Genomic DNA, 12,444 nt, shown 5'->3' with positions numbered 1-12,444 from the left:
TTCCCAACGCTATTGGCTGATATTCAAAGACCTAATTTAAAGTAGCTACAAGGTCCACGGGTTGGGGACATACAATTATTTAACCCATTCCCCCTCTATTGTTTATTTTAATGATGTAATAACAGATCCTGTTTAATGAAATAAGTAACTAGATGGAGGTTTAACTTTTGTGTGTGACTGTAAAATATAAATTTATAGACAGCTAGACAGAAGTGTAGTGGTGAAATTTTATGCAACAGTTTCTTAAGAATCGAGATAAGCATCTTTTTTTTGCGGGTGATAAGTTGAAAATATTGAATCATTATGATGACCTAATTAACTAATTTCTGATATTCTTGATTCTAACCCTATTCTGGCAAGTTTTAATCTTACTAAGTTGAAAATTTGATAAACCTATACTCTATAGTGTGCACAAAGTATCAACACACAAATAGTTACAAATATTCACAACAATTATTGACAGAACTATTGGAATTATCAATTAGGAATGATTATAGTTAAAAAGCAAGGTAAACATTTTGCCATTTATAGCATTGACAATAACCAGAATGAAAATGTATACCAACAAAAGTCTGTATACCAAATCTATAAAAAACAATTCAATGTTTTCATTAGTTTTTGATGTTTATAGCATGCTAATATCTAACTAACGTTATATATGTTTACACTAGTGGCTTCGCCCCTAGCCTCTAGGGTCTTTGCCCCAAGAGGTATAATTACATCTTCTATTACTTACCCAGCAGAACGGATCACAAATTTTCGCACCTACCCAGCAGGAAAACATTTTGCGATTAAATTCGCAAAATTCGTAAAATTCGTAAATTTCGTAAAATTCGTAAAATTCGTAAATTCGTAAAATTCATAAAATTCGTAAAATTTGTAAAAAAAAAAAAAAAAAAAAAATAAAAAATGGGGGGGGGATTTAAGAAAATAGCTTAAAACCACCGCAGGACCAATAGGTATACACCCTGAAGAGTAGAATCCAATCGGTTCAGCGGTTACCGAGATCTTAAGCTTCAGACGGACAGACGGACAGACAGACGGACAGACAGACATCGTTCTACTTTGTATTATAGATGACAAAATCTTTTAAGTTTTTCCATGATTGAATAGTACTTCAATAAATCACCTCTTCACTATAAACCATACAGTAAATTAAACCTCTTATCTGCCTTAATAATGAAATTTTAAATTAAGCTAGTTTTTTTATTTTGGGGTAGCCTGTTTTTAGTTAGTTTTCTTAGCAAAAAATCTCTAAAACATTATTTTTACTGGCATTAATCTTATAAACAATATATATCCCCACAGCTGATATATGCAGCAAAGTGATAGTGATACGCCTTGCAAAGTATAGATAAGATTTTTTTTATGCATCTCAAGACACAAATAAAGGAAGGAGTAAATTTATTTAAAATAAACATAATAGTATTATCTTTTTTAGGAAGGCTGCAATTAGAGATTTATCGATTTGAATAATTATTATAAGTGGTACTGTTAGTAGTCTAAATAAATGAAATAAACAAAAACTTCTTTCTAATAACATGATCTCTAACGTATCATTTCACACAAATAATACATGATTTAATATTTTTAATCGGTTTCGAATAAATACGAGAAAAATAATTAAATTGTACATTTTATATCCGCGAAAAGCTGTTTATAAGACGAAGCGAGAAAAAAACTATTCTCAACATTCTTTATGTGTATTAATTGATATCGGATGAAAAGTATGCACCTTCTCATCTAAAATAAATACTTAATATACCTTTATATGCATGTCTTTTTTAACATAGCTTAGTTGAGAGGATTTTGGAAAGAAAAATTTCATTAAGGCCTCAGAAATAAGGGTGCAATAGAAGAAATTCCCAAAGTTTTACAATAAAGTTTTTTTATTTATTGTCTTTAAAACACATGGAACTTTTATTAAATTTTGATTGGCTAATTCATTAAGATGAATGTCCAAACGTTTTTCAGCCATTAATCTACAGAAGGTGTAATTCTGTTTACCTTTATTGGGTATGTATTGTAAATTCATTTATCAGCATTGTCTTATACCTTTAGGTCCCTGAGTATACATATAGGATGAAAAGAGAATATTAGCTTAGGCTTACAAAGTAGATCTATTACCAAATACCAAAAAGTAACAACTATAGTCACAACAGTAATAGATGGAGGGGAAAGTGTTGATGTGTCCAAACTTTTCAACAAATAATGGTAATCTACAAAAGGGGTAATTTTGTGTAAGTTCATTGTTCATTGTGGATTTACATCAAGTATCTGCCATCGTCCCTGCATATACATATAATATGTCTATATTTTTTTTACAAATTTTGTCTACATAATTTATGAAGTAGTGTTAAAAGATGATTCAGTTAGCCTCACTTAACTTCATTTATTTTGATGGATTAACTTTCAGAATTCCTTCTTATAAAAAAAGCTATCTTATAATTTAAAACAGTTATTTCATATAAAGCAAAATATCGCTTGCTTTTCCAGGAAAGTTTTTTTGTGCCTTATATCGTTTTATGCTATATTTATGCTAAATGGGTCTGTCTGACTCTTAATCTTAATTTTGATTACCCTTCCTCAATTTAATGTTTTAATTTTTATGTTTTGTGATATCAATAAGATAATAGGTTCATGGGGTGGGGAAACCTATGCCAAATTTCAATTGGGTCTTTGAATTTCAGTCAATAGCGTCGGAAATATTAACACAGCCAAGTCACTACAAAAGAGCAGAAAGCAATTTGCTAGCAGACAAAAATGTACCCATCACTGGAACCAGGTGGTAGTCTGTGGGATATACATACATCTATACTTATACATTTATTCTATAATGTATAAAGATCTACTCTTTATAAAACTTTGTTACAGAAAGATATCTTAGTTAGAACATTGTAGGATATACAGGGATGCAATGATAGGAAATTGTAGATGAAAAAATGCATTTTTTGACTTTTCCTGGGAATAAAATTATATTGGAAGGGGGAAGACATGGTTGTAAATTTATTTACCACTCATGACCTTTCCTTCTCTGATGATAAAGTATAATTCAAAGTTTCTAATGATAGGTGAAACTTCACTTTCTCTTAAAAACCTTTGTTTGCCATTTTCATAATAGTAAAGCATTAGCAATTGCTTATTATATTTAAATACTTTAATACTTTAAATGCTTAACAAATATAATAATGGGTGGTTCTGATATTTTAATATTAAAACAAAATGGCAGTTTTAGTATTTATGCGGAAAGTATAGCACACTATAATGAAATACCAGGAAAAAGGATGAGAAGTTTCTTCTCAACTTAGTCCAACTTTAAATTCACTTGTAATCAGGGATGGGGCAGTCATTCAAGTAAGTTTGAGGGTAAGAATTAAATACATACGTTTTCTTAGTTTGGGTAAAATTTTAAGAAAACTAAAAACAATTTTATGATGGTAATAAAATGCGCCCTGATGATGGAATTTTTAAGACAATAACTATAATGTGATATTTATGCAATTCAATAAAATTTCATCTAGCCAAAACAAAAATTTTAAACTGAGGCCAACATTTACAAACCTAGCTTTTTATTATTACTTTCCGCGGATATTAAAATTAAAACTAGTTTTCTTGAAGACCTGGGCTAATGGAACTGGTATTAATATTATGATTTTTATTTTATTATTCGTGGAAAATTCTCTTTAGTACGATGCAATACATAATTTTTTAGTATGGCTGAGAATTGTTTCTCATCCAGCGGACATTAATCGGTTTCTAAAGAATATTGGAAAAGTTTCTCACAGGGGGTTTATTCTGTCAATAATAAACCTGAGCTGGATCTTTAAATCGTTTTTATAGTGCGCTGAATCGGGGCGATTCAGAGGTGAACCGTAGGTGCGCTGGTGGTTAGCCACAGCGCGCCTATAAAACATGGATTTTTATAAGATTTTCGGCGCGGTGTTGTTAAATCGCCTGCGCACTCACTAAAATATCGATACGTGCCGATACAATTTTTTAACTTAAACTGGGTCAGTACGGTGTTTTATATAAAAACAAGGATGACAACATCCATAAAAGCGAAGCACTGAAGCGGTAGGACAAACGGACATTAACACTTGTATAGTGTCTGAACTGAAAAATCGAAACATAAATGTATAAATGTTGAATCAAAATTGTAGGTAAATTTGTTGAAAAACTGCTTAAAAACAGGATAATGTTTATGGACATACTTACATTTTTGGACTTGATTATAGAGTTGCTTCGCTTATAATATTGTTCTTTGTTGTCCCAGGAATCAATATACCAAAAATCAGATCAAACGGATAACTAAAACACTTGAAAATTTGTTGTTAAAAAAGTAACAAAATCAACATGTTTAAAATGGACGTACGGACATTCTGGTAATGATTATAGAGTTGCTACGCTTTCTAAATCGTACCCAACTACTACAGGAATCATCATGCAAAGTTTGAAATCGATAGGACAATTCTAACATGCCTAAATTAACGAATAAAAGCTATCTATCTCGGACGGACGTACGGACGGACGGACGGACCGACCCTAATTATAGAAAAGCTTCGCTTTTAAAAATATATAATTTATTTTAAAAATAACTATAAAATGTTTTCACGGTAGTTTTGCAATAAAATATTAAACTAATTTTAAAAAAATATTTATTTATTAAATATGAATCACCCCGATTTAGCGCGGCAATGCCACTAGTTGAGTACCATTGCCGCGCCGGTTCGGCGCAACTGACCGCGCTGAATCGCCCATGCCATTTCAATTTAAAGATTGGTATTTAATAATTTGATGGCGCGCTGAATGAATCGCCCCGGTTTAAATCACCTATAAACAATTTAAAGATCCAGCTCTGGAAACCCTGAAAGAGCATATTTATGGCTGAAAAAAATGCAAATACTCACATAGAAGCAGCAAAGCTAGGTGGATAAAAGTGTCAATGCTGTTTATTTTTTTTGTAATTCTACTGTGTGTGTTGTTAAGATGTTCTCTAATAAAGTGAAACACCCAGCGGGCTAAAATAAATATTCTCCTCTTCCGGCCCCTTTACCCCCATACCTTACCGTCCTACTAGTAAACGGGCTGACCAATAAATGAGTTTCATGTTAGTAAGCTAAATTAGCGACAATGTCATAATATTCACACACATTCTACGTCCATTGATCCTTTACATTTTACAAGAGTAGGTTCAAAAAAGTGGTATAACTGTTTATCAAGGAAAATTTTAGGGTAATTTTACATACAACTTTAAATTGCTTAGATTATTCTAACATTGAAATGAAATTCTATATTGTTAATCTTATCTGCAAATTTATGCAAAAAGCCGATCTAAACCTTATTTGCACAAAGCTAAATCTTGAATTTTGTTTCAATAAAACTAAATTTTTTGAAAGTCCTTTTTTTTCTTAATGTAATAAAAATTGTACTTGATTAGTTGCCTAAAATATAATTTGACATATAAAAATTTTGTTTTGTGAAAACACAACTAGATGTTTTTTTTTATTTAGAAATAATTAAGTTGGCATCTAGTAAATAGAAAATAAATAATTAAATAACAGTTCTTGTTACATTTAATTATGTCTTGAAAATAGATAGGGTATTTAGAAACAAGGACAATTATACCCATCAGAAGCAGATATAAATACCATAAAGCAATAAAAGGTGTCATGTGTGATGTCATAAAAATACGTCTAAAAAGGAGGGATGAAAGGAAAAGTGTGCCAGGAAACCCCTAAACAAGACATGGATAATAGACGTATTCTTATGACGTCACATGTGACACTTTCCAGAGCTTCAATATAATTGGTCTTCTTACCTTATTGATTTAATCTCTTTCTCATAATCTGCGGGTGTGATACAGTCCTTGAGCTCCAGCCGCAGCCGCTCATTCTCAGAGGCCAACTTGAGATTGTCTTCAGTCAGTAATCTGAAAATAACATTTTGTTCATGTGACATGATGGTTTGGAGACAAGCGCGCATAGACACAAGAACGCGCATGTACAGCACAAAAATTGGGCGTTATCCCTCAAAGTTTCTTGTTGAGCCCCCCCCCCCCCCTTATTCCTAAAATAAATTGAAAATAAGGAGGTAAGATAGGTTTTCGTTTGTTTGTTTATTTCTTTATGCCAGGTCAGGTAAGGTTATTTTGGATACTGTTTTGCCATGCAGGATCAGGACATCGCCGATATAGGTCATGCAGGGTCATAAAGGCAGGGGAAAAACTAGTCATTCCCTAATTGTTAATTTATTGACTAATCAGTGAGTTAACTTCAGCAGAATGATTTTCGTATTTTTTTTATTCAAAAGAAATTTTAGTTCTTGCTTTATTCACATTTAACCAACAAAATGTTCAAACTCCACAATTATTTGTAAACTTCTATAGTTACAATTGAACAGCAACTACCAACTACAAACAATATTAGTATAACATATTAATAATTACTTATTGTAACTAGTTTAAACCAAATATTTATCCATTTTAATCAGTATTCAAACTAAACAAAGTCGAATATATGGAGAATTATATTTTTATAGTTTGATTTTATACACAAAAGGTGAAGTGTAGATATTTAGAGCTTGAATATTAAGCACTCTATATAGGCAGGAAGGGAGGGGACATGGAACAGTAATTCATATTGGTACCCAAAGCTTTATTAACACGATATATAATGTAACAAGCCCTTAGTTTCCAAACATTTCAATCTAAACTATTTAATTCATAAAATGGCTAATTTCGTTAAGTTACCGTAGTTTTGGGGTGAACATCACTTTATCACCTATTGTCTTATTGTTGGTTAATTAAGTTTAGTGTCAATGTTTCAACCACTTAATATGTATCAATATATGGGATGTTCATTAATTTTTATTTATCGGCCATTGTCTTATCCCTTTAGATCCATGTATAACACAGCATTTATCAATAACAAAGACATATTTTTTATAGAATAAGAAGGTTTAATTATCCATTGTCTAATTCCTGCATACATGAACATGTACATTTTGACCTAATAATAAATGAAGAAATATTGTACCTTAATTTAGCTAAAATTTATTATTAGAATGGTAATATTTAGCCTGGAAGGGTAAAAACTACTAGTGTGTTTTTGCAGGGATCTAGAGAGATAAAAAATTGCCGATAAATTGATGTATATCCCCAATGATGATACACAAAATTACACTTCTATAGATTAAAATTAGTGATTAAAATGTTTGAACACTCAACTTAATGAATCCACTAATGAAAAGTTCCCAAAGTTTATAGACCAACGAATAAGAAAACGATATTATGAAACTTTGGGGACTAGTGAACAAACAGTTCATTTTCACCTTTCTCTCTCTGGTGTGTTTGCTAGTCTACGAATGCATAGCGAGGATAGATATTCTTTTTTTTCGCATAGGTTCTCAATAATAAAGATATTGTCGACCTTTATATCAGGAATAACAGCAAACTACACTGACATACTGTCATGTCGACATAAGTAAATATACTTTCAATGAAAGGGTTTGTGCAGCTCTAAATATTGTAATGTATTGGAGTTATGGGGTTTTACCACCCATATGACAATATATTTAATTAATTAAGGCATTAATAACACAGGATTCACCTATTCATAGATTTATTATTTCATTATTTTGGCATTGTATTAACTTAACTTGTGTATCATTCAAATGAGCTATTTTTCAGGATAAAATATAATAGCATTTTCTATTTCTATTACCTAAAATTCGACCATGAATAGGTGTCTGTTTTTCAATCCTTGATTTTTTGCTTCGCCAGTTATGGATAGTGTCATCCTTGTTTATTGTACTTTTTAACATCAAAAAAAATTAAGGTGAAATTCATAAAAGGACCAAGGAAATCTCCTGCGAAGAAAACAAAAAACCGGTTTTTTTTAACTTTGGAAAAACCGGTTTTTAAGGCAGAATTTGTTGAAAATCGCCAAATATTTTTTTCTCATACAAAATGTCCCACATCAATGAAGAAATTAAGATATAGATTATTAATTTCTGTCAATGGCAAGTGGGTTAAATTAAGCAATACTTTTAACTCAATAAAAAAAACACCCTGTATATAATATTGAACCCAGAATTAGCCTATGATCACATTTCAAAATAAATAAATTAATGTTCAACCAATATTTAATTTCTAGTAGCTTTCTGATTTAATGTTTTATTAAATAGTTTAACCTTCAAAAGTTTATGGTTTGTTTTAAAAGAGTTCAATGTTTTTTTTGTCACATTTACTGTCTATTGATGGGTCAATTAACTGATTAAAATTACAATTAATAAATTTAATTATAAATTATATAGCTGTATAGCCTAACCCCTGCTCTAGTCTAATAGCAAAATCCCCTAAAATTGTTCACAAACGGTTAGCCCGTCTGCGAAAACTTAACAAATATTTCACAAAACGAGATTTTTGAGAAAAAATGCGTATGCTTTCGTACAAAAAATGAAATATTTGGCTTGAATAATAGTATTTTTACTTTCAGATGAATAAAGACACAACATAAAATATGTTTTCTGATATTTTAAATTACGTTTTTTCTTGTCTTTAAAATCTTTTTTTTATTGAACACAATCGTCCTCGATGGAAGTGTTTTCCTTGTTCTTGAGAATGAACATGAAGTGTGCAACAATAAATACTGATTGCAGTTGTCATTTTTACAATTTTTTCCTTCTTAAGCTTTTACTTGGATGTAGCTAAAAAGTTTGATATATTGTATGTGCTTTACAATGCACTTATACAGCTTTTAAATGATGCTAAGCTTTTTTTCACTCTTTTAGTTTGTTAAAGCAGTTAGATCAATTGCGTTTTAAGCATTTTTTTAAATGTTATGGACTGGAATAATTTTGTTTTTGTATTTTTTCAACTTTAACAATTCGTGTAGAATGTATATGCGACTAATCTACTTAAATAATCTACTTTAATTTTAATGATATTTTGAATTAATGTTTGTCAGTTTTTGTTAAAATTATTTAGTAGTTTTATATATTTAATAGCTAATAAATTATCATTATTAAGACATAAGGGACCAATCTTATAAAATTTATATCCTTTATATATCCATGTAAGACTATATAAGGAAGCTCTACTCCTAGACAAGCATAGGAAATTTTATGAATTTGTACTAATATCAAATTTGGATTGTTAAAATCTTTAAGATGTGAGCTATTCTTAAATTGTAGCCTTAAAAGTTAAAGCTAATAGCTAAAATATGTAAAGACATTACAACTGCAAAAAAAATACTTTTAAATTTCTTTTACAAAAAGCGTTACTACTAACAAAAACTAACCTCATATGGGTCCCAATGTAACGTTTGGCATCGTCTGTAAGTCCGGCAGATTGGCTGGCCTTCTCAAGTATTGAGGCTATTCCGTAGGCTGACCTGGAGGTTCAATACTTAAATACTATCAAATTTTTTCTTAATATAAATATGTAAACTTTCTTACAAGGATATAGACTAAAATGAAAGTTTGATACTATATAACTTTTTTGGGTAGGGTACCTTGAATCTCCACCTAGAATTTTTTTTTTATCTAAAGCTCCCCTAAAGACCTCTAGGGGCTCAGCCGCTAGTATACCATATACTAAAATATAATACTACTCTAGGACTGAAAATTAAACATAAAAGTTAATTAAGTAGCCTTTCAAAAAAGTCATTTTTTTTAGTCTAGTATATCATCTCTATACATGATTGATAGTATCATTATAGAATATCCACGCTATTGCTTATATAAGTATAAATTCCTTGTTCTAGGACTGGCACGTCTTGGAGAGGTTAAAACAAAGGTATCCTGTTGGTCAATTATCAGTCAAGCGTTTAAAAAAAATTCATGGTAGAATGTAATTAAAATATTTAGGTTATTAATTATTAAAATTTGATGACAATTAAAATCGAGAACCAAATTTTAAAATAGAAATATAAAGAGCCATAATAGATTAATATCCTGCTTTTTATAACACACACACTATTGTTTTGTGTGTGCGAATGGGGCGTTTGTCCAAATTTAGGTATGGAGACCGCTCTTCTATGAGTACTACTAAAAACCTACTTTTACTGCAATACACATAGACATTCTCATTGTCGGTTCGTTTGTTTAGAATGCTTAACCCTCTATTCCCACAAGTATAATACGAATTTGGTTGAGCTGGTGGAAGCTCAACAAAAGACCCACGCGAAGTATTATGTTGCTTTAATCTAAGAATAAATGGTTGGTTTTGATATTCGATCAGAATTATATAAGTATATTAAATATTAAGGAAGGAAAATGTTTTTATAAAGTGTATTTATATTACAAGTGCATAAGTTAAGTATGAAAATATTTACAGGATAAGTGTTAAAATTATAAGTAGAGTAGGACAGAAATGTGCCCTAAGTCCCAAGCAGTGAATTGTGCTAAGTGTTAGAGTTCTAACACAAGGCTTAAGCTCAATTCATGCTAAGTACTAAGGGGCCTAAATTTAAACTACAATGCATGCCAAACAACTAAGTCATTACCTTTTAAAGCCAGAAAGAGAAGTTGATGGTAGGGGAGTCAATAAATAACTGAATAAATTTAAGAGGTACATGCTATAACATTAGCTCTGGACCAGGATTTTAGTGTTTGTCTGTACAATTAAATGTCTGTGTGTTAATATGTGACGTAAATCAGGCATGGTTGTAGGCATACATATTTGTACTGATTATTTATATGATTACATTAATAATAAACATAATATCTTTAATAAACATATACTATTAGCAAATCACATACAGATTACCATGAATAGGCTAGCATTACCCATATATGGTGTCATATAGGTAGAGATAGGCCTATGAATGCATAAATTGATACAAATAATGCCTTGGGCCTAGCTAAAGTAACTGTGTCTTGCCCCTGAGTGCTACTAGATAATTGCAGGGCACGCATCAATCAAATATTCATAATCTGCTCTATAAAGTGTTGACTTTATATCAAGCATAGATAGATAGTTGTGGATGCGAAGCATTTCTGTAAAAGTCTTATATGTACGTTCAAAGAATTTGAAAATTGAGGATCGCATCTCCAATGGGGGTAAGTTGTTAAAAAAAGAAAAAAGAGAAAAAGAAAAAGTTTAGTAGTCCCAGTATAGGCATATATAATAAACTATAAATGTATTCCAAGCTAAGTTAAATACGCTTTCCATTAAGAAAGTAAGCTTTGCGTATTTTCATGGCTGGGTATACAAGATGATAAACCTCCCAAATAGAATACATTCTTTTCTTGAGGGGTTTAGTTTTATCTAACATTGTCACATCAATAAATGTTTTTGCGTTGGTTATTCTGGATAGTTCAGCTTCTTCTGATGATGAACTAGGTGGTGAAATGCTCTCTTTCGAAGTGTAGACTGAGGTTGGGGGTGAGGTAGATATGTAGCTAAGGGCGTCCACTTGTGCTACCTCGTTGCCATTCTCGTCCAAGGTGATTGAGTGATTTTCCAGGTCATAGTAGAGTTGGTTGAGGTCATCGGTAGAGAGGGATAGTGTGCTGCTGGAGCTAATGTCACTATCGGTCTCCACTCTACTCTCTTCTCTGGTATTCAGGGCTGTATTTAACAAGAAATTCCTGATGGTGATGGACAGGTTCTCTGAGAATCCATCATATTCTGGTGTGGTGATAATGTTGTTGTTCTCGTCTATAGCGTCAAGGTGTTGACAGGAACACAACCGCAATCCGTCCAAGGTAGGGTGGTGGTAGGGCTCCAATACTCCATGATCATCTAGGTTATCTCCAGGCTGGTCCATGGTAGATCCTAAAAAGAGTTAGTGCGCGTGCTCCAACCGGTTCCTTGGGGTATCCTGGCTATGGTAATCTAAACAAAAGAACTTTTAATAATCTTTTATTAATCATTTTATCCCTGGGATATTATAGAAATTCTTTTCGTTACAGATAGACCTATAATGGATTGATTAGTTATCTCTATTTCTGTTAAATATAACTGTTTCCTGAATTTAAACAATATTTTATATAAAAATTTATAAGTACAATTAATATTTACATATCGTATTAATTTCTTTGGTTACATTACTCGTATATATGTATAAGTATAAGGTTTTACTAACAATAGTTGGTAACCCTTGTTTGTATATTTTGTATATGTACATATGGTTTATATCGTTGTTGGTATTAGCTGTATTTCATTTTATTTTTAACATGAATAAACTTTAATCAATTTGAAGATTAATATCTTACGTTACATTGCTGTCAAGTATATCTTTTTAGACTCAATGTATTTGAAATATCTCGTTCGACGTCCGTAATTAAAATTTACGTAACAATAAGTTGTCAACCCTTTGTTTATGTTTGGGCGGTCAAAAGTGATAGGGGTTGGATTTGAGCGAGGTTATAAAAAGCTGGCGGCCCAATAATTATGCTCATTTTATCAACAATTGTCTTTGCGAGCGGAGCTTGCGTTCG

The 12,444-nt window shown here is 31.2% G+C and overlaps 1 protein-coding gene across 1 annotated transcript in view; it reads right to left on the bottom strand.

The window, feature by feature from the left end:
* LOC145314857 (uncharacterized) overlaps positions 1 to 9,388 on the bottom strand; it is a 73,966-nt gene extending 64,578 nt beyond the window's left edge. The window contains exons 1-2 of the mRNA XM_080154941.1: positions 9,300 to 9,388; positions 5,819 to 5,929 (exon numbers count right to left, since the gene is read on the bottom strand). Coding sequence (XP_080011067.1) covers positions 5,819 to 5,929; positions 9,300 to 9,304 — 116 coding nt within the window. The 5' untranslated portion in view covers positions 9,305 to 9,388. The remainder of the gene's footprint in view (positions 1 to 5,818; positions 5,930 to 9,299) is intronic.
* Between the last annotated feature and the right edge of the window lie 3,056 nt (positions 9,389 to 12,444).

Source organism: Acartia tonsa, chromosome 1 (assembly GCF_053477335.1).
Source record: "Acartia tonsa isolate MP-2025a chromosome 1, ASM5347733v1, whole genome shotgun sequence".
Lineage (NCBI taxonomy): Eukaryota > Metazoa > Arthropoda > Copepoda > Calanoida > Acartiidae > Acartia > Acartia tonsa.
This window is presented reverse-complemented; position numbering and strand designations above follow the sequence as displayed.